The sequence below is a fragment of the Myxine glutinosa genome, chromosome 11 (genome assembly GCF_964187855.1).
Source record: "Myxine glutinosa chromosome 11, kmMyxGlut1.1, whole genome shotgun sequence".
Lineage (NCBI taxonomy): Eukaryota > Metazoa > Chordata > Myxini > Myxiniformes > Myxinidae > Myxine > Myxine glutinosa.
The window spans coordinates 102,071,925-102,095,518 of NC_136271.1; the positions used below are offsets into that span (position 1 = coordinate 102,071,925).

General features: G+C 48.9%; 2 protein-coding genes across 9 annotated transcripts in view; one reads left to right on the plus strand and one right to left on the minus strand.

Annotated features, from left to right (window-relative positions):
• The window catches only part of LOC144894319 (uncharacterized), a 63,350-nt gene that overhangs the window by 27,560 nt on the left and 12,196 nt on the right, over window positions 1-23,594 (plus strand). The window lies entirely within an intron of this gene.
• LOC137436168 (tyrosine-protein phosphatase non-receptor type 12) overlaps window positions 9,443-23,594 on the minus strand; it is a 156,671-nt gene continuing 142,519 nt past the window's right edge. For all 8 annotated transcript variants that reach the window (XR_013625007.1, XM_078786934.1, XM_078786937.1 and 5 more), the window contains one exon: window positions 9,443-11,990. Coding sequence is in view for 7 of the 8 variants with exons in the window: in XM_078786936.1 (XP_078643062.1) it covers window positions 11,901-11,990 (90 nt within the window). In the remaining variant the exon portion in view is untranslated. The remainder of the gene's footprint in view (window positions 11,991-23,594) is intronic.

Here is a 23,594-nt window from a genome sequence, read left to right on the forward strand (position 1 = left end):
AAAACAGAGCACTTACAAATACTGCAAAAGCCTCAAGATCCCTTGCAGGAGTACAAGCTATCTATTGTCCACACTTGGCCCAAGTCATTCCAGGCTGGATTCTATCATTCCAGACAATTTGGTGGAGCAAAATCTGGTCAATAGAGATGTTGCAGGACAAGTGTGGAATGGTATGAACCCCAAAATGGAGACAAGGTCCAGAGAATATTTTTGCCAGTCTCAAAGACCTCCCATTTACCAGGAAGCTGCAGTGATTGGGCAGCCACAACACCACCCATGATTCCTATTTATTCCAACCTTTTATAGAGAGGCTGGCAGCAGCGAGCCTCGGCCCCCGAGATATGCACACTCTCTTGGGCTCACATCTCGGCCCAGCTATAAACTGTCATCCTGGCATCGATGTGTGTGCCGTCCCTTGGATGAACATTAATCTGGGTGTCCCCTCTGCTGCCATAAAAAAATCCCATGGTATCCTATTGCCGGTACCCTTGACAAATTCTGGCTCTAACCTACAAGGGGAATTGCATCACCACAAAGCCGCACTCCCAGCAATGAATGATGCAAACCAGCAGTCGCAATGATGATGAGACCTTGTAAAAAAAATATGAGTCAACGAGAAAGAAATATCCCATTACTCCTTCATATGACCATCAGCCTGCAGGCCTTCTAGGTAAACAAGCTCACCAATGGATGCGACGGCACAGCTCCGGAAGGTTCATAATCGGATTTCATGGCAGCAGAAACTTTACTACCAGCCCTCAAAGCCTTGGTGTTCCTATCAAATGCAATGATTCATGTGCACACACAAGTCATGTGCACACACAAGACAGTCTCAAATGTCTGGATATTGAAAACGTGATTTGTGTCGCTACAAATTTGATAATTTCAGTTTCGTCTATTTAGCATTCCCATGTGTGCACACTTGTAATCCCATGGGATTGTATTGATTTGTCCATGGATGACCCTGCAATTCTTTTTCCCAGAGGGAGATGTTCCACTGTCCGTGGTGTCCCGCTTTAGCAAGAATAATTTTTCCATTATTTTTATTTTTTTTAATTTTCAATTATTAATTTTCCCAATTTTTTAATTATTTTTGAATTATTAATTTTCTTAGTTTTCAAATATTTTCCCCAATCATTTCATTTGTTTTTCTTCTAATATTCAATAATTTATTTTTTCAATTTAATTGTTTTTTTGCATTACGAGGATAAAATTCATTCAAAAATTTTATTTTAAAATAATTCAATTTTAAAAGAATTAAAAATTATTGAAATTAAATTAATTTTATTAATAAATCAATTAATTTAAATAAATTTTTTAATTTAAATATATATATATTTTTTTTATAATTTATTTATTTTTATTAAAGTCAAGATTTTTTCGATTTTCCATTACCTTACGAGGCAGTTTCATCAAGTGCTACCAATTGGCTGATATTACGAGTTGCTACACCGGGAACCATCAGCGATATCTGATCCAGCAGTCTGCTTGTTGTTGAAAAGTGCATCGAGTTCACTAATGGCCTAGTCCTGCATATAATTTATGTACAAGCTCTCCTGAGGGCTTTGGACACTGATACAAAAAGGTTAGGCTAAAACAGTTAGAATTGAATGTTCTCAACAATACAAATCCGCAAATCTCCAATATCGCAAATCTCACCCCAAGGTTGGGTTGTGGCAGGACATTCTGATTTGCTCAAGCTTTCTTCACACAATATTATTTTGTTGCATGCAACATCATACCTTCACCACTGAAATAATTAAAAACCAAAAGATCTGGACATTAATGGAATATTTGGCCATTATTACATCATTATATATGCCAATGAAGGAAAACCGCCGTGGATCATACTGTGGCGGACACAAAAGCCCACTGGCGTGGTGACATCATTCCGCGCACCAAGTGGGCGGTGGCCACGCCCGAGGGGTAGGCGTGGCCTCATGATATACACCGAGCGCGCAGCCCGGAGCGCGCCAGTGTTACAGTGAGCTCCTGAAATAAAGACGCTTATAAGTTACCGCTTGTCCGCTTCCTCCTTGCTCGCAAGCAGCGCGCGTAACGCCGCGCTTTACTGGTGACCCCCTTGACGTTGGATCTGCCGGAGCGATCCTTCCACACGCGACGCCATTGCCATGGCCAACTTCATCAAACTTCCCGAATTTTGGGAGGCTCAGGCCGAAGTCTGGTTCGTCCAGGCCGAAGCCCAATTTCAGCTTCGGCGCCTCACCGGCGATGACACGCGCTATTGCCACGTCGTCGCCTCCCTCGGGCCCGGCACGGCCGCTCGAGTTGTGTCCGTCCTTCGCCACCCACCGGACGGCCACAAGTACGAGGCACTCAAGCGGCTACTCCTAGCCACGTTCGGCCTCACGGACGACGCACGGGCCGACCGCCTCCTGGATCTCCCCGAGCTCGGTGACACGCGCCCGTCGGTCCGAATGGACCATATGCTGTCACTGTTGGGCGACGAAGCCCCCGGTTCTCTATTCCGGGCGCTTTTCTGTCGCCAACTTCCAGCGCAGGTTCGCCTCGCGTTGGCCGGGACCGGGCTAACGGAACCCCGAGCATTGGCAGCCGAGGCGGACAAGTACTTCGCCGCTTCGGACACGCGGGCGAGAGTCGGCGTGGCCGTCACGGCCCTCGTGGCTGATGCTGCTGATGCTGCTGCTGATGCTGCTGATCCACAGCATCAGCTTATACAGCATACGCAGCATGCTGATACGCACCTCGTGACCGCCGCCACGCCACGCCACGCCCACCGCCGCGGCGGAAACCGCCACCGCAGGGAAACCCGCCAACTCCACCGGCCTGGCGGAGCCAGCCGCGCTCCTCCAGCTCCACCACCTGGTGCTGGTTCCACGCCAAGTTCGGCCACGAAGCTCGGCAGTGTCATCCGCCAGGCTCCTTCAACAGGTCGGGAAACGCCTGGGCCGGCGCTCAATAGTGGCGATGAGCGCCGGCCGTTCGAGCAGCCTGCTGTTCATAACGGACACCTTCTCCGGGCGCCGTTACCTGTGCGACACGGGAGCGCAGGTGAGTGTCGTTCCCGCCGGCACGTCAGACAAGCACGCCGCGGGTGGGGGCCCCGCGCTGCTTGCCGCGAAAGGGACGCCCATCCGTACGTACGGAAAACGCTGCCTCTCTCTGCGGTTCGGAGGGCAGGTTTTCCAATGGACGTTCGTCACCGCCGACGTGCCCATGGCACTGCTTGGCGCGGACCTCCTGTGCGCTAATGGGCTCCTGGTCGACGTCAAGCGCAGACGTCTTGTCCAGGCCGAGCCGTTCAGCTCGCTCGCTTGTGCGTTGCCCAGCTCAACGAGCGGCTTGCCAAGCGGCTTGCCGAACGGTTCGGTTCCAGCCACGTTGGTCTGTACACTTCCGGCAGCGGACGCATTCACCCGCCTCCTCGCCGGCTTCCCGGCCCTCACGCGGCCCACCTTCTCGGCGGGGGCCGTCAAGCACGGGGTGGCCCATCACATCCCCACCGTCGGGCCACCGGGCTACGCCCGGGCATGCCGCCTCGAGCCGACGAAGCTGGCGGTGGCAAAAGCGGAGTTCGCTGCCTTGGAGCGACTCGGCATCGTTCGGCGCTCAGAGAGCGCTTGGGCGTCGCCGCTGCACATCGTGCCGAAGCCCGGCGGGGGATGGCGACCGTGCGGGGACTATCGCCGTCTCAATGACGCCACGACTCCCGACCGCTACCCCGTCCCCCACATTCAGGACTTTTCCGCCCGTTTGGCGGGCATGTCCTTCTTCTCGAAGGTGGACCTCATACGCGGCTACCATCAGGTCCCCGTCAGGCCGGAGGACGTCCCGAAGACGGCGGTCATCACGCCATTCGGACTCTTCGAGTTCCTGCGCATGCCCTTCGGTCTGAAGAATGCGGCTCAGGCGTTCCAGCGACTGATGGACAGCGTCCTGCGTGACTTGGATTTTGTCTACGTCTACCTGGACGATATCCTCGTCGCCAGCGCGTCCCGCGAAGAGCACCTACGCCACCTCCGCACGCTCTTCGAACGCCTGGGCCAGCATGGCCTGATTGTGAACCCCGCAAAGTGCCGGTTCGGCGCCACCATAATCGATTTTCTGGGGCACCGTGTCACTAGGCACGGAGCCGTCCCCCTGCCGGCCAAGGTGGAGGCGGTGAAGGGGTTTCCGCGCCCCCGCACGATCAGAGGGCTGCAGGAGTTCCTGGGCATGGTGAACTTTTACCATCGGTTCCTGCCCCGTATCGCCCAGCTCCTGCGCCCCCTGCACGAAGCTCTCCGAGGTAAGCCGGGCAAAGGCGACGTTACCTGGACCGAGCAGATGGACACGGCGTTCACGGGCGCGAAGCTCGCCTTGGCTAACGCCACCATGCTCGCGCACCCGGCGCCCGATCCACCGATCGCCCTCACCACCGATGCCTCGGACTACGCGGTGGGCGCGGTGCACGAGCAATGGGTGCGTGGAGCTTGGCAACCGCTGGCGTTCTTTAGCCGGCAGCTTCGCTCGCCCGAACGCCGTTACAGTACCTTCGACCGCGAGTTGCTCGGGCTTCACTTGGCGGTCAGGCACTTCCGCCATCTGCTCGAGGGCCGTGCGTTCACTGCCTTCGTCGACCACAAGCCACTGATCTTCGCGATGGGCAAGGTCACCGAGCCGTGGTCGGCCCGGCAGCAGCGTCACCTCTCGGCCGTGTCCGAGTACACGACGGACATCCAGCACGTCGCGGGGAAGGACAACCCGGTGGCGGATTGCCTTTCCCGGGCCGTCGCCCACGCAGTCCACCTCGGCATCGACTATGCCCGGATGGCAGCGGACCAGGCCGCTGACCCCGACGTCCAGGCCTTGCGGACCGCCGTCACAGGCCTCCGCGTCACCGAGGTGGCGTTCGACGGCGCGGGCGCGGCCCTCTTGTGCGACGTCTCCCTCGGGCGTCCTCGCCCCATCGTGCCCGCGGGCTGGCAGCGCCAGGTGTTTGACGCCATCCACGGCCTGTCCCACCCGGGCACGAGGACCTCCCAAAGGCTGATCGCCGACAAGTTCGTCTGGCATGGCCTCCGGAAGGCCGTCCGCGGCTGGGCCAGGACGTGCCTCGCGTGCCAGCGCGCCAAGGTGCACCGGCACACCCAGGCCCCGTTGGCCCCGTTCACGGTGCCGGAACGCCGGTTTGACCACGTCCACGTGGACCTGGTGGGACCTCTGCCCCCCTCGCGGGGTTTCACCTACGTCCTCACCATGGTGGACCGCACCACCCGGTGGCCGGAGGCCGTGCCCTTGGCGTCGACAACGGCGGTCGATGTCGCGCAGGCTTTCATCGCCACCTGGGTCGCCCGGTTCGGCGCCCCCTCAGACATCTCGTCCGACCGCGGCCCCCAGTTCACCGCGGAGCTCTGGGGGGCGGTCGCGCAGGGGCTCGGGGTCCGGCTGCACCGAACCACGGCCTACCACCCCCAGGCTAACGGCCTGTGTGAGCGATTTCACCGCTCATTGAAGGCCGCGCTCCGGGCCACCCTCCGCGACGGCGGCTGGGTCGACAGGCTCCCCTGGATCCTGCTGGGCCTCCGGACGGCGCCCAAGGAGGACCTGCGCGCATCCGCGGCGGATTTGGTCTTCGGGCAACCGCTGCGGGTGCCGGGCGAGTTCCTCCCCGACTCCACGGCACCATGGTCCGCGGCACAGCAGCGCTCCGCTCTGCAAGAGACCGCCCAGAGGTTCGCCCCGGTGCCAACGGCATGCCACGGGCACCCACCGACGCACGTCGCCCCGGAGCTTCGCACGGCGGAGTACGTCTTCATCCGCCACAATGCCCACCGGACACCACTGCGGCCCCCGTACGACGGGCCTTTCCGCGTGCTGGAGACCGGGGCGAAGCACTTCACCCTGGACATCGGCGGTACTCCTGACCGCGTTTCGGTAGACCGCCTCAAGCCGGCCCACCTCGACGTGGACCATCCACCGCCAGTGGCCCGACCCCCACGTCGGGGCCGCCCCCCTGCGGGCGGACCCCCGGCACCGCCCAGCCCCGCCGCCCCCCGGTCCTGCACCCATCCCAGGGGCAGCCAGGGGCATCCCACCTGGCATCCCTGCACCCCGGACGCCGCCGATCGCCAGGGGGCGCTTCGGCCGGGTCATTCGTCTGCCCCGCAAACTGGCCCTCCAGGTGCGCGGGAATTCTGGGGGGGCGCGTGTGGCGGACACAAAAGCCCACTGGCGTGGTGACATCATTCCGCGCACCAAGTGGGCGGTGGCCACGCCCGAGGGGTAGGCGTGGCCTCATGATATACACCGGGCGCGCAGCCCGGAGCGCGCCAGTGTTACAGTGAGCTCCTGAAATAAAGACGCTTATAAGTTACCGCTTGTCCGCTTCCTCCTTGCTCGCAAGCAGCGCGCGTAACGCCGCGCTTTAATACAATGTTTATGAGGCAAATATGAGGAAATGAGATTCATTAATGAAGATTCTTTGCAGATAATAAGGCAAAGAACTAAGGGGGGAGGGGCGGTAAATAACCAAGGGGCGGTAAATAAACCGAAGCGGGTAAATAAACAGAGGGGTGGCGGGAGGGGGAGGGGGAAATAACCAATGTGGGTAAATAAACCGAGGTAGATAAATAAACAGGGCAGGTAAATAAATCGAGGCAGGTAAATAAACATGGCGTGTAAATAAACAGGGCGGGCAAATAAAGAGAGCGGGTAAATAACCAGAGGGGGTGGCGGGAGGGGAGAGGGGGTGGCGGGAGGGTAGAGGGGGTGGCGGGAGGGGAGAGGGGGTGGCGGGAGGGGAGAGGGGGTGGCGGGAGGGGAGAAGGGGTGGCGGGAGGGGAGAAGGGGTGGCGGGAGGGGAGAAGGGGTGGCGGGAGGGGAGAGGGGTGGCGGGAGGGGGGAGGGGGAAATAACCAATGCGGGTTAATAAACCGAGGTAGGTAAATAAACAGGGTGGATAAATACATTGAGGAGGGTAAATAAACATGGCGTGTTAATAAACGGGGCGGGTAAATAACCGAGGTGGGTAAATAAACCAAAGCGGGAAAATAAACAGAGCGGGTAAATAAATCGAGTTAGGTAAATAAACAGGGTGGGTAAATAAATCGAGTTAGGTAAATAAACAGGGTGGGTAAATAAATCGAGGTAGGTAAATAAACAGGGCGGGTAAATAAATCGAGGTAGGTAAATAAACAGGGCGGGTAAATAAATCGAGGTAGGTAAATAAACAGGGTGGGTAAATAAATCGTGGTAGGTAAATAAACAGGGCGGGTAAATAAATTGAGGTAGGTAAATAAACAGGGCAGGTAAATAAATCGAGGTAGGTAAATAAACAGGGTGGGTAAATAAATCGAGGTAGGTAAATAAACAGGGTAGGTAAATAAACAGGGTGGGTAAATAAATCGAGGTAGGTAAATAAACAGGGCGGGTAAATAAACAAGGCATGTAAATAAACAGGGTGGGTAAATAACCATTGCGTGTAAACAAACATGGCGTGTAAATAAACATGGCGTGTAAACAAACGAGGCATGTAAACAAACCAAGGCAGGTAAATGAACAGGCAGGTAAATAAACATGGTGTGTAAACAAACATGGAGTGTCAATAAACATGTGTAAATAAACATGGAGGGTCAATAAACATGGAGTGTCAATAAACAGGTCGGCAAATAAACATGATGGGTAAATAAATATGGAGTGTCAATAAACATGATGTGTAAACAAACGAGGTGGGTAAATAAAACGAGTTTTTCCAGGTTCCGTTGGCAGTGTATTCATGTTTGACCACGTTATCGAGTTCTTTTCCAGTTCGAGTCAAATTGGTCAAAAACTGCCTTTCTGATGGTGCCAGTAGAGGACGATGAGTCAGTCACCCACCTGTCCCATCATGTCCAGATACTCGGACATCAAGCGTTGTGTTGGCTTAACGGATAAGGCGGCTACATTAAGATCTTCAGTTCTTGAGTTTGAGCCTCTGTCGTGTCGTTGAATAACACCAGGTGGGTTAACTAAGCCTGGTTGACTTCCTGAAAAATGATGCAATCAGCGGTTACAGCCTGCATACGAAACAACTTGGACATAAAAAAATACCATTGCATCTCTCGCAAGAGTTGGTGTTTGAAACGAGGCTTTGGCCACCTGGACTGCGAATAGGTTCCAAAAAGATGTGGATGGCTGGATGCTCGGTTTAAATGAATAAACAAATTAGGTGAATGGTTTTGGGAAGAGAGGATTCACCTAAAGTCCTAAATAAAACGGCTGAGCCAACTCCATATCGACTACCTTCGGGGAATTAGAGGTAATAGTCATTGTTGTGTCGTTAAAGGGGCAAATCTACAGGATGTAGAGAGAGCCCAATCGAACCCCCGGCCTTGCCCCACTCACTTCCTCCCAACCAGTCTTGGAACACAGCTTGAGGGCCCAGTCAGCAAAACACAATCCATCAGCAAACTTGTGCTGGCTCAGACGGAGGAATGGAAGAAAATAAAGCGTGATATCTACCAACATATGGTGCAGGGCATTGGTCACCGTGATGTACGATTAGACATTTCGGAAACGGCTGCAAATAAAGTCCTGATAATGTGGTAACTAAAGTTTGTGATGACACGATTTCTTGTTACCCTCGCCAGAGAGGGTATTGCATTTCAGTCTTGTTTGTCTGTTTGTCCGCACAGAATAAATATGACTCTCTGCAACCGTTGGTCCGATTGATATGAAATTTTCACCATAGGTGCAACTCCACCTGAAGAATTTTTAAATAATTATGACGTCATAGGTCACGTGCTTCGGCCGCCATCTTGGAAAACCGAAAACATTTGCACCTCTATATCTCCGAAAGTGCTGAATAGAAAAAATTGAGACATGGCTCATTGTAAAGAACTCCCCATGGGGAATAAAATATGTTAATGATGACGTCATACGTGCCTCCATTATGACGTCATAATTCGACAAGTACAAGACTTCATCTGATCAAGATGAAATTTCTTGAGCATCATGTAGGCATAAATTGGTGCAGGAAAAAATAATGATGACGTCATCGGTCACGTGGTTCGGCCGCCATCTTGGAAAAACCAAAAAACTTTGCACCTCTATATCTCCGAAAGCACAGAATAGAAAAAATTGAGACATGGCTCATTGTAAAGAACTCTCCATGGGGAATAAAATGTTAATGATGATGTCATAGGTGCCTCCATTATGACGTCATAATTCGACAAGTACAAAACTTCATCCGATCAAGATGAAATTTCTTGAACATAATCTCGGAATAAATTATTTTAGGGGAAAAATGACGTCATCGGTCACGTGGTTCGGCCGCCATATTTGTTTTAACACAAAAGCCTTGAAAAACACTGAAAATACATCCTGGCGAGGGTTTGCAATATCTGATTGCTCTTTCTAGTTCTTAGTCTTAAATATGGCCTTGTCCTGGAAGTCCTTTTACATCATCACCTTGCACAATAAAAGCACGTCATTAACTAAGTAATGTAATCCACGTTTATTTAATCATCAGAAGTAGAAGGTCGTGTTAGATTGCAATTTCCATTCCATTTCTTTTAAAGCTCTTCAGCCTCTCCCACCCTCCGACCCCCCGACCCCTCCCCAGTGCAGCTCATATAACAGAGAAAGGCATTCCTACAAACAATACGATGAACAAAAAGGCTCAAATTCAACAAAACCTGCACAGGATTCTGGTCTCATTTTTCATATAAAAATAACTTTCTTAAATAATAATTTTTAAATGTCAAAAGTTTGGAAGTGTTCATAGCCCAGCAACAACGGTCCCGATCATCAATCTGTTAACCACAACAACAGTACAAAAAGTATTTTACATGGCGTTCTCAATATATTCCTTACATCTTAAATCCATGTTAAAACAGACTTGTGCTTCTTCTTCTCCTGTTTAGTTTGAGGGGGGTGGGGAAGGATGGGGGTCGGGGAGTGGAGAGGTATTTTAAAATTGCCAAAAAATTAGCATATGGACATCATTTTGGTGTAATCTAGCATTATGACATCATAGAAACTTCACTTGCTCTGTCTGCTATATCTCTTCCTGCCTTGTATCATTCCTGCTCCATCTCACCAAACTTCTCTCTGCTGACATCTCTTACAGCCCCTCTAATGTGCAGACAATATTTTCCAACACTCTTTGCCAATCGCCAATCTCCGACCTGTCTCTGTTACACAGATCATAATTTGTTTTAAAAAAAACAAAACAAAAAAACAAAAAAACCTTCCTGTCTTGTAGCCAAGAAAAGGCAGCTCACGGAATTTGCCGATAAAAACGAACGTTATTTAGGAAGTTTTGCGAGTACAAAATGGTTCATAAAAGTAGGAAAACAACAGTTCAAAAATGATAGTTTTCTTGCACACATGCAGACACACATGCCAGTGGACAAACACACACAGACAGGCAGACACTAGAAACAGACAGACAGGCAACAGTCGAGCACACAGACTGATGGACGCATTAGGCACTTTTTTGGTCTTCGTGCAAATGATCGGCACATTACATTCTCCAGGCAACGCTCATTGTGCCATAAACTACACTTGTCATTGTCCTTCCAAGAATGATAACAAAACGGTATTCTTCAAATTGTGGACAACTAATCAATTTGGAATTTACCAATGAATTTTTTTATTATTAATACAACATGAATGAATGAATGAATGATCGTTTTAAAGCCATTTTTCCCCACTAGAACAGGGGTTAGCCTTGCGGGCCCCATGACAATCATGGTTCCCTGTTTGAGGCAATGTTTTTATGGCCGGATACCCTTCCTGACGCCAACCCTTGGTCGCCTCTTACGATGTGCAGGGATACGGTGTACCTATTCTAAACCGGGGTACACACCGTGATCATTCATCCCAGCAAGCTGGTACTCAATTTTGCCGACCTCGGAAGGATGACAGGCTGAGTCAACCCCCCTGGCGTTAATTCAGCGATCGACCGGGATTTGAACCCAGGATCCTAGGATCCCAAGCCAGCACCCTAACCGCTAAGCCAACACCAGGCTTTAATTAATACAACATGACTCACTATATTGAGAATGCAGTATTTAACGTATTTCTTGCCAAAAAGCGTTTACCGACAATTCCCACAGAGTCGTCGTGACTTGATCGGACGCAAGCATCGCTTCGCGTTTCAGCACAATCACGAACCGGGCAAGTCCCAAGGTATAAATAAGCTTCCAGTCTCACTATTATCACAACTATGGTATTACAAAATGGAGGCCAAGGCAGATATGAACACGATATACCTCAATGCTGGTCATAACGGTAAAGTGAGCACCCAATCCTGAGGGGTAGAAAAGTCAATACCACCATGTCTGTCCACGTCACCAGCAAACTAGGACCGACATCTGGAAATCCAAGAACAAAAGGTGGACATCAATCTACAATGCCTATGATGCTTACCTACACCTGGCATGTGACTCGATTGGGAAGTATGCCATACTCGGCATCTCTTCATTAGCTACGACGATAAAGCAGGTTCCGACAGTACTCGGGTGTGCAGCGATAAACTACCGATGGATATAAATGTCAGCACCTCGAAAGTACTTCTGCAACGTTGTGTGTTGCAATTTGTGCATCATAAACGGAAAATGATCATAATCAGTTTAGCAAAGCACGGATCTGAGGCTCTGCAATAAAGAACTAACAAAAATGCTTAAAACAGGAATGCTTAAAAGCAACTTTAAACTATCCAGCACTGTTGTACAAGTGATGGCCATTTGGAATAAAACAAGGTATGGAGTACAAGGTATGCTCCTGATGATTCCTCCTGTGCTCATACTGAGCATAATTACTGTTTTTATGCGAAAGTACTGTGCAATGTGCAATAAAATGGAAAAAGGTGAGTAATGCTGGAGTGCTGTGCCACGCGAGTTTAGGTACGTAGCCAGGAGAGGGCCAACAGATGCGGTGATATATTGGACTCTTCAATCTGCAGGCAAGAAGACTTCTGGGTTTGCTCCATCTACGTGGACCATCATCTGCACATCTCTCCTCGTTATTGTGTTAGCAGGTTTCTGCCGAGATAAAAAGACAAAACCAGAGTACAATGCATTTTGGCTTAAAATTCCGTTTAACCTCTGGAACAGACTAACAATCCATCAATATTGTAAGTGGATTGCACTTTGCTTTCTCTCCTTGTGGACAACAAACATGATTATTTGACTTGTATCCTACAATCATTAATTCCACTGTACTGTCAGACCCTGGCAATCACAGGGGATATGTTCCTGGAAAATTTCACCAATGTCGAATCCACGAATGTGGGTGGGGGGGGGGGGGGGGGTATTGTTTCAATGGGAAAAGTGGGGAGAGGGAATAGGTTCCCGGCAGTTTGGGATTCTCAAGGGGAAATCCAAAATCCCGTGAAAAACCGCAAATACGTGAAGCACAGGGCCGTGAATGTTGAAACAGGTCAGAAACTAGAACGGCACTCTTCGACGTCAAGACGTCGGCAGATATGCCTCCACCCACATTATTACATCATTTCAATACTTGTACCAGGTTTGCTTTAAATCCATTCAGCTGTTCTCAAGTGATCACATTTTTACCTGACATGACTTCTGACCTTTGACCTCTTGACCCCAAAATTTAATCAGTTCATGTTTACATCATTATACATATCTGTACCAAGTTTGAATTAGATCACTTCAGCCGTTCTCAAGTTATAGACCTATTACAGACTTTGACATTTGACCTTTGACCTCTTGACTCCAAATTCTAGTCAGTTAACCTTTACATCAATATATATATATATATATATATATATATATATATATATATATATATATATATATATATATATATTTATTTATTTATTTATTTATATATATATACACCTGTACCACGTTTGAAGTAGATCACTTCAGCCGTTCTCAAGTAAAATACCTATTTGGACTTTAGATTTTGGGGGCACATTTCAAAGATCAATGGTCAATCAGTTAATCTTTACATCATTACACATACCTGTACCAAGTTTGAATTAGATCACTTCAGCCGTTCTCACGTTAGACATATTACGGACTTTGACCTTTGACCTTGACCCCAAAATCTAATCAGTTCATCTATATATCATTCTACATAAAAGTGTACCAAATTTGGATCAGAATCGCATCAATGGTTCACAAGTTATCGTGGTAACAGGATTTTTAACCTAACATTACCTCTGCCTTTTGGCCTTTCACCCCATGACCACAAAATCTAATCAGTTCATCTTTACCTCATTATACATACCTGCACCAAGTTTGAATAAGATCCCTTCAGCCATTCTCAAGTTATCACGGTAACGAAAACCTATCACGGAAGAACGGACGGACAACCTGAAAGCATCCGGCGACTTCGTCAACGGAGGCATAAAAACTGATAATATGCCCACGAAACGCCTGCGAAAAAATGTCGAATCACGTGGTTGTGCACGTACAGTGGCTTTATGTGTAACATGTGGAAGATGCTTTTAGAACTTATTTCACACAGCTGGTGGGAAGTGGTTTTTTGCATGATGCATGGAAGATGCTTTTAGAAGTGTCAGGTGTGTGCGGGCTGGTGGGAGATGCTTTTTTAATATTTTTTTTCGCCCGTGCAAAACCGTGAATACGCGGGGCACAGGGCCGCGAATGTAGAAGCAGGTCTCATTGTATCAACCGCGAATATGCGGGGTCCACAAATGTTGGGACCGCGAATGTCGGGGCCCTACTGTAATAAGACAGTAAAAGTATCGATTTAACATCTAGAAATTTCAAAGCCATTATATATTTTATGACGTTTGTTTCTTCCCCTTCACTGCCAAACTCTGGAACTCTTTACCTTCTCACATCCTTCCAAAAACTTATGACCTTCCCTTTTTCAAAAAGCAGATTTTTTTTAATTCTTCAAAAACTTAGACTATTCTCTCTTTCTTCACTCTTCTATCGATGCAGTTCTTTTATTTAAGGCCCGGTCTCAATGGGGACTCAGTCCATGACTGGAGCCTTTAACATAAATATTGTTGCGGATATGGGATTTGCATCCATCCATATCCGCTTGTAAATATTCCCCTATTTCCTCAATACTTCCCAACTATCCCCAATCCCCCATTCCCTAGTCCCATTTTCTGTAAACAACACTCTGTAGACCCGACCTCCCCCTATTTCCCCCATTAAATGTCGTGCCCAGGTTCACCGCATCTCATGTAAGACAACTATAGGACATCTTGCTAGTTATTCTTAGTCTATGTCAGTTAAAGACTCGTTTCCATTAATTCTGACCCTTCGTTGCACCAGAATGTGATTGTATGGCACCGTTAGGAAGTTTAGGTCCTCCCAATACCTCCCCGCAGCTCTTCCTCACAACAACAACAACAACAACAACGACAACGAGCGCAGGGAGTGCGCGTCCTCACTCCGGCTTGGTTGGTAGGGGGTGTTGGGAGGGCACCAGGCCTTCCCAACGAGCCGCCATCGAACATGTGCTCGACGGGGTTACCAAATAGGGGCTCCCTGTCAGCTCCTCGTCAAGGGCGGAGCCCGGTAACCCCCACCCAATGGAAGCGGCGGACCGGCCCCAGTGGGGCGGAGCCAACCAGCCGAGGGCGTGTCACTCCCCGCTGAGCATGCGCAGGGAGAGGGAGGTGACGTCAGATACGCGCCGAGCTGAGAGAAAGCAAGACGTCCCCTCCGAGCGCTGTGACACCTCCCCGCATCTTCTGGACCGTGCTTTATCCTGTCCCCGAGCCAAGGTGCACCTTGTGCCATCGAACTACCTGTCCCTTCCTGCCATCAATCCCTGTGTAAGTCTGCCTTGTTCCGTTTGTCTGTGGTCTGTCTGGGAATAGATAAGACGGTAATTAAGTGCCCATCTCTTCTGTGTCTTTACCTCACTGCCTTGTAATCTACCCCTTTTCTCCACCACTGTAATTATACCCTCCTCCGGAGGTCTTGAGAACTGTACCCCTTGCGTCATTTCCTCTTTCCCAGTCGTCGTGTCCTTTCTACCATTGATTTGGCATAGCGCGATTTGGCCAACGTCTGGGTGAATCGGGTGAGTTGGGGAAGAATCGGAGAAACTGTTAGGTCGCGGCAATACCACCGCTCGGTAAATAACATCTTTAACCGCGTCCGTAACAATATATATACATTTATAAGATTTACATGTAAGTATGTATATTTATAAGAACATGGTAACATTGCTTCTACTTGCTTTACTCCAATACCAAACATAATAGTCGAGATCAAAAAGTTTTCCATTGTGGAGCACAAAATAAATCTATCTTACTGAGAACACCCAAACTTCTGTCTTTATGTATAATTTATGCCAATATAGGAGGAGGTTAGATTGAGACCCATTAAGGAGCGGGATTGCAGAGGGTGACAGGTCAATGCACTAACAGCTGGGTAGAGGAAAACAGATGGAAAAGAGAGGAATAGATAAGGATCAAACAGGAACAAATCAGATAGGACAAGCAAACTTTTTTTTTTTTAAAGGACAGGATGATGATAATAATAACGAGAGCAAAGTCGATTTCGTGTTATTGTAAATCGGAACGCTTTCCACCTTAAGCAAAGTTGAAAGATGGCAAAAGGTTAACTGGGAATGATCCAATATCATATTTTTAGTTCAATGTCTTTAATTTTGACCCCTGTGACTCCAAGTCCCCACCACCTGGGCCATGAACCGGTGATCAATCCAAAACATCGTTACATATTTGATGCATCCCACAATGTTGATTGAGCACGGGGAGTCGAGGAGCAAAGAGAGTGATGAGGGTCGAACTAAGTGACCTTTGAACTGATTCTTGCGACACAACCAAGTAATTTTTGAGAAAAGCATTTATTTTTGTCAGCTGAATAAGCACGAATTTAATGTATTAAGGAAAGTGGGTGAGCAGGACATAAGGAAGGGGAGGGAGAGAAGAGGGATGGAGGGAGTGGGGCAAGGGGAGGGGGAAGGGAGAGAAGAGGGACTGAAGTGGAGGGAGGGATGAGTGCCTCGAGGGTGGGAGAGAGGAGTCGAGTGTGAAGGTAGGGGGTGGGCAAATGGGAGGGGAGAGCGAGTGGAGAAGGAGCAGTGTGTGTGGGTGCACGCACACAGAATTCTGATAACAGACTAGGGTCGTAGGTCCAGCAGATCAGCCAAAATTAATCAAGATGGTATTACCTCTGCCAGGCGGGCAGCGGTTCAGAAACGACGTTGAGCTCGGTAGTTTGAATGTTGGATCAATGGAGGGGAGAGGGGTTGAGGTGGTGGAGATGATGCAGAGGAGGAGGTTGGAAGTGTTGTGTGTGCAGGAGACCAGATGGAAAGGGGACAGGGCGAGGAAGTTGGTAGGAGGATACAAGATGTTACACATGGGTGGGAATGGAAGGAGTAATGGTGTGGGAATAATAGTATCGGAAGATATCGGCAAGCAGGTGTTCAGAGTGGAAAATATGGGAGGGATGGATAGTTACGGCATGGGTGGTGATACAGAGACAAATGGTGTGTGTTATGTCAGTATATGTGCCACAAAAACAGGAACGACTGGGGCATATAAGGAATTCAGGGACACCCTGGAGAGGATGATGGGAATGGGTGAGCTTTAGGTGATGCTGTACATTATGGGGGACTTTAATGCGCATGAAGGAAGTAGCGGAGCCAGGTGATGAGGAATGTGTTAGTAAATTTGGTTGGCAAATGAGGAATAGAGAGGGCAAAGAGCTGGTGGAGCAGGTGGTGAGGAATGGGATTGGCCATAGCTGGTTCACTCTTTCAAAAGCGGGAAAACCACAAGATTACCTATGGCAGTGGAGAGCATAGAATATAATTGGATATGGTGATGGTAAGGAAGTGACAGTGGCGGAGGGATAAGGATTGTAAGGCAGTGGCGGGAGAGCATGTTACCACCCAGCACAAGCCTGTGGTGTTTGTGGTATGGATGAAGAAAAGGAGGCAGGTTAACAGCACAATGTTATAAGGTGGGGGAAGTGTAGGGGAAACGTTGTCATAGAGTACATGGAGAGGGTGAGGGCCAGGTATGAGCAACTTAGCGAAGCAGAAGGTTTGGATAATGAGTGGAAGAGTACGGAGAGATATTTAAGAGAATTACGGAAGTTTTGTGTGGAAGGACGCCAGGAAATGGTGCATCATCGAGGGATAGAAACCAAATCTGGTAGATCGATCGAGTGGTAAAGGCAGTTGGTGAAACGAAGGAGGTTTGGAAGACGATAGAGAAGATCAAGGATAGAGGGAGGCAGCTGGATGCGGGGTTGCTGCACCTGTATGGGAAGAAGAAAGCAGCAAGGAGAGCTGTGGATAAGACAAACTGTCGACAGTTGATAAGGAGAGCTTTCGACAAATGATAAGAAAGAGGTGTACATCAAGTTGGAGGAGGATGGTGGGAGGAAGATGATCTATAAATTGGCTCGTGACAGGAATGAGGATAGCAAGGACATGAATACCACCTAAGGATGGTGGCGGGAGGCTAGTGATGGAGAGGGGGTGGTATTGAAGGAGTGGGAAGGGCTGTTGAACTGGGAAGGAAGCAACAGCAGGGCTGGGGCTACCGAGTTATGTGGAGGGGAAAATGGAGTTGGTGGAGATCATGGAAAAGGAAGTGCGGATGGCATTGAAGAGAATGAAAAGAAGGGTGCCAGGCATTGCTGAGGTGTGTACAGAGATGATAATTGCAGCGGGAGAAGTTTGAGACTGGTGGATAAAAAGGTTGTTGAATGTATGTATGAGAGAGGGTTCAATTCCAGAGGAGTGGAGGACAGGGTCAATTGTGCCGATATGGAAGGGGAAGGGGGATGTCCAAGATCCCGGGAAGTACAAGGGCATTGCACTCCTTAGTCACATCTTGAAGGTGATGGAGAGGGTTCTGGATGGGAGGATAGGCAAGTGTGGAGAAGGACATCAGAGAAGAGCAGCAAGTGTTTAGAAAGTTGGGTTGGTGGAAGGGAAGAGTTTTGTTTGGTCCTAGGATGTCTGAGGAGTTCAATGTGAACATCGGTTTGAGGCAGGGAAGCGCTCTCTGCCGACTCATGTTTATCATGGTGATGGAGCTGGTAAGCAGGAAGGTAAACATGAGAGGTATTTTGGGGAGGATCTTGTATGCGGACAATCTGGCTGTTGTGGTGGAGAGTGGGCAAGAGATGCAGGAAGTTGAGAAGAAGGAGGCATTTGAGAAACATGGGCTGAAAATGAGCATGGAGAAGATGGAGGTGATGTGGGTCGGGTAGCAGAGAAAATAAATGAATATCTGTTTGGAGGGGAAGGAGCTCAGACAAGGAAATAGCTTCGAGTATCTGGAGGGGACAGTGACCGGGGATGGTAAGTCAGAGGCAGAGGTGTGGAAGAGGATTCAGGTGTGTGCGAATGTGTGGAGGAGGGTGGAGGAAGTAATGGCAGATAGAAAGATTTCAAGGAGATTGAAAGGAAAGGTTCTGATGTCGTGTGTAATGTCGGCCTATCATTTTGTTCTGGAGACGATGCCCACTGACAGAGACAACAACAGAGGCTGCAGGTTTGCGAGAACAACTGAGTCAGGATGATTGCGGGAGTGAAGAGGATGGATAGAAGGAGAACGGATTAACAAACGGAGGAGATTGGTGTGCAGATTGCTTCGCTTCCGGTCTTGCCGGCGAGCTTACGTTTTTTCGCAGCTGTTCACGCTCTCCACGCTATCGAAGTTAAGTAATTGTTCCCATTTATATTTTCGTCAAAACTGTATTTATTTTATGGTGTGTGTACCTACAGTGGGTCCCGAGGAAAATTCTCGGTGTAAATCTTTCATACCTGTATAGAAAATCGTGTTAATTTGTGTCGTGTCTTTTGAGGCCTAGTACCGTGTCCGACCTTGAGGCTTTGTTTTTCTCAGCGGTCCGTCGTTTGTGCTCCAATAACTTTCGTTCTCTGTTTTTCCCAGTCTTTTCACCCCATAGCCTACTTCCTTGTTTAAAATCTCAACTCAAAAACAACAAACAAAAAAACAAACATTTCCTTCTCTGTTCTTATTCGTTGTTCTTATTCGTTTATTCGTTGTTCTTATTCATTCATTCGTTCTTCGACCACGTGTTTCTCCCCCATTTCCCCAGATAGTTTTCACTGTTAAACTTGAAAATGTTTAAACTTTCCCCTGAAGTACTGTATTCTGTCGTATATTATAACACCTTTTTCTTCTTCTTCTTTAAAAGGTTGCTTTCGACTTGCTCACCAAATCTATTCATCCCAAAAAAAATTCCAACTCTTACAGTTCCTCTTTCCTACATTCCCTAAACTCTCCTGCACTCCACCCTCCCCCCAGCGTCCTTAAATGTATTTTTAACTCGAAGGTCACAAGAAATTCATTTTGCAATAAATGTTCGTTTCCCATTAATCGTTCACTTTCCAAAATCCAATCTCACCCCTCCCCTCCAAATCTTCCCCATCTCCCATCCCCTCCAAAACTTCCCCATCACCCCTCTCCTCCTAGACTCCCCCTCGCCCCTCCCCTCCTAAACTCCCCCCTCCCCTCCATATCTCCCCCATCTCCCATCCCTTTCAAATCCCTCCCCTTGTCCCTACCCTCCTAAACTCCCCCCTAACCCCTCCCCTCATAAACTCACCCCTCCCCTTCAAATCTCCCCACCCTCATTTCTTCTCCATTTCCCTCCTCTCACCCCTCCTCCTCAAAGCGTCCTCCCCACGTCTTCCCCCTTCCAACTCTCACCTCCATCTCCCCCAACCTTCTGCCTCACTCTTCCCCCTCCTCAAATAACACCTCATTGTCCCTCACCCAATCACCATCAAATCTTTTGTCCACCCCATCCTTCCCTTTCTCCGAGCTATTCTGAAATCTTTGCCACACCTTCAACAGCTCTCCCTACCTCTTCCTCCTCTTCCACATCTTACCCTACCCCTCCTCCCCCCTGTTCTGTATCCGATGCTCCCCCATCCTCTTCATTAACGGTATGGACCTCAAACATCCGGGGCCTTCGTTCAAACTTGTCTGATCTCTCCATACAGGTTGCTTCTGACAAACCAGACGTGATCTGCTTAACAGAAACTTTCCTCCTTCATGATGTCTCTGATTCCTTGGTATCTCTCCCAGGTTACTCCCTCCTCCGGTATGATAGACCTGAGCCTCGTCCTGGAGGTGGGGTTGCTATCTTTATAAAAAACTCTCTTCCTCACTCGCCCTGCACTGCCCTCTCTCCACCTCACCCCCAGGAATACCTTTGGCTACGGCTTCCCCTTCGCTCCCACCTTTTGTTCATATGTGTGTTGTACCGTCCACCAAACAGTGATGACTCCATCTACATCTCGCTGTCTGAGAATATGGACCAACTTCTATCTACCCATCCCAACTCTCTCTTCCTCATATGTGGTGATTTCAACTGTCACCATGCCAGTTGGCTGGGTGTGGGTAACTCTCTCACCAGCCATGGCTCCTCAGCAAAAGACTTCTGCAACTCACTGGGACTGACACAATCTGTCAATTTCCCGACCCGGATCTCAGTCAATGGAGCATCTTCTCTTCTGGACTTGGTTATGACTAACTTCTCTGAAAATGTCTGCTGCTCTTCTTCTGCTCCAATCGGCTCATCTGATCATGTGCTTGTTAAAGTGGACATCTCTCTGACCATTCTCAGGGAGCCTCCTCAGTGTCGATGAGTCTGGCATTTCACTCAGGCCAACTGGCACGGTCTTCAAGCAGCCATCAATCATCTGGACTGGTCTCCCATCTCTGACATCAACTCATCCTGGGAATTCTTCCAAAGTATATTGCTCTCTCTCATGCACAGATTTATCCCATCTCGTCTTCAGTTGTCATACCCTTCCTCCCGTCCATGGAACATGGAATCTTGTGGTGAGGCTGTTGCCCAGAAACAACTTGCCTTAGTCTCCTGGAAAGCGAAAGCAAATCCAACGGAAGGAAATCTCATTTCCTTTCACAAAGCCCGAAACAAGTGTGTGTCCACCCTCAGGAGAGCCAGGAAACAATATCTCTCCATTCTCAAGACCGAACTCTCTTATCTGTCTCCCCTTTCCAAATCCTGGTGGCGTCTGGTCAAATCTGTTTCTGGTGTTTGTTCCCCCTCCATCCCCTCCCTTACCTCAAACGGCTACACAGCTGACTCCGCACGTGAAAAAGCTGAATGCCTCAACTCTGTGTTTGCCTCTAAATCTTGTGTCCCAAACCCATCCCTCTCTGTACCCACCGTACCCAGTCGTACCCAGCTGCTCCTGGACTCTGTGTCCTTTCCTCCTGACAAGGTGGAAAAGTGTCTGTCAACCCTCGACTCTGATTCTGCAACTGGACCTGACGGCATCAGCCCACGGGTCCTAAAATCCTGTTCTTCCGCTCTTTCACTCCCTCTCTCTGTTCTCTTCACCCTCTCTTTTGCTCAAGGTCATCTGCCATCTGCTTGGAAATCAGCCAACATCACCGCTTTACACAAAAAATGTGCAAAAACAGATCCTCGCAACTACAGACCAATCAGCCTTCTCCCAATTATCAGCAAAGTCATGGAATCCATCATTGCTTTGGATATGAAATCTTTTCTCTTCTCCAATGGCTTGATCTCTGATCATCAATTTGGTTTCAGACCAGGTCACTCTACTCTGGACATGCTGCTTCTGCCGTCTCAACAATAGATGGAGGTCCTCAATGCCAAACAGGAAATTAGAGCTGTCTCCCTCGACATATCACGTGCCTTCAATACGGTCTGGCACCCCGCTCTGCTCACCAAACTCTCCTCCTTTGGTATCCATGGAAATCTCCACGCATGGCTGGCGGACTTCCTCTCTAGTCGTAGTCAACGTGTGGCCCTGAATGGGTTTCTCTCATCTCCTCTTCCTGTTCAGGCTGGAGTTCCCCAAGGCAGTGTTCTGGGCCCTGTGCTTTTTCTGGTCTTCATCAATGATCTCTCCGACTCTCTTGAAAATCCTCTCTATCTCTTTGCTGATGACTGCACTCTCTGCCGCTCCATTCCTCATCCCTCAGATCGGCAGTCTGCAGCCTCCTCACTCTCTGCAGACCTGGACAAAATCACAGACTGGGCAAACAAGTGGAACATGTCTTTCAATCCTGACAAATCTCACACTCTTACGATGTCTCTCCGAAAAGACCGACTGGACAACCCTCCCATCCACTTTCTGAATAATCCTCTCCAAGAAGTTCAGTCACTCAAGCTTTTGGGTCCCACTATCTGCCATGATCTTTCCTGGGAAAACCACATTTCAAATCTGGCCTCCAAAGCCAGTCGCCGACTGGGCATCCTCCGTCGTGCGAAGTCCTTCCTTGGCACACCTGAGCTCCTCACCACATACAAGGCTTTCATCCGCAGCTCAATGGAATACTGCTCTCCCCTCTGGGCTGGTGCTCCTGCCTCACACCTAGCTCGTCTTCACGCTGTTGAAACCAAAGTGTTCAGAATCATTGGAATCTCCCGTGATGAAGCTAACTCCAAGGGCCTTTCACTTACTCACCACAGGCAGGTTGGTGGTCTTTCTGTCTTCTACCGACTCCTCTCCGGCCTTGCTCCTGCAGCTCTCTCTGGGCTCCATCCAACAAATATTCATACAGGTCGCACAAGATCTGCCTGCAACCCTCTTATGGTTAAACTGCCAAAATCAAGACTCTGCTCACCTTCACTCCTTCATTCCTCTTTTCTCCCGCCTCTGGAACAAACTCCCTCACTCTCTTCAATCCCACTTCTCCCTCCAGGTCTTTAAAACAACTGTTCACCACCATCTCTTATCTTCCCCCATCCAAAACCTTGATCTTTTCTACCCCCGCTAATTTCACCCCAAATCCACTTTTTTGAAATATCAACTTCTTTCCTGGAAGTCCTTGGTGTCCTTGTGTTTATACTTCTCGCACCTCCCCCCCCCCCCATCCCACGCCGCCTCCCCCCCCCCCCCCCCAAGCCCTCTCCCTCCCACCCATTCCCAATGTCCCTGCTCTCAAATGTTGTGTTTATGGGCTTCCCCTTCTCTCCCCATCTTGTCTACCGTTTGTCTGTTTGATTTGTTTGTGTGATAAATGTTAGCTCTTTCATGAGCCTCGATTATGTATACAAGAAAAGAAAAAAAAATAGGTCAGCTTAACAGGGACATTGGTGAAATGCCGGCTGAGCTGGACCCTTGGTGCAGATGGGGGAAGAGGGAATGGAAAAGAAAGCGGATAGGTTGAGGGAACAAGGTCAGAGGAAAAGTAGACCACGGTTGAGATGGGCGGATTGTATGAAGAGGGATATCAGTTAGGTAGGGGTGGTTGGAGAGTGGAGAGATTTGGGTGAGGACAGAGGGGAGTGGAGGAGGATCGTGGTCAAGGAAGGGCAGAAGCTTGGTACTATAGGACCGCACCCCTAATAAAGGGAAGAGGAGGAGAACAACAACATTTCTCCACTACTCTGCCACCCACGTGAGCACCAGGGAACATTAATGAATAATGCTCCAGCACCTTTAAGTCCCATAATAGCTCAATCGATGGAATATACATGTTCTGCACTCATCAATAAAAAGTAGAATGATTTAAAAATCATCAATATCAAAATGCAGTTGAGACCACGCTAAATGGAGAATTAATTATCAAATACAGCATGAAAATCTGTTTGATATGATATTATATAAAGCTTATACTTATGATGGCTGGCACCATGGTAAAATTAAAAATCCTGTAGCGG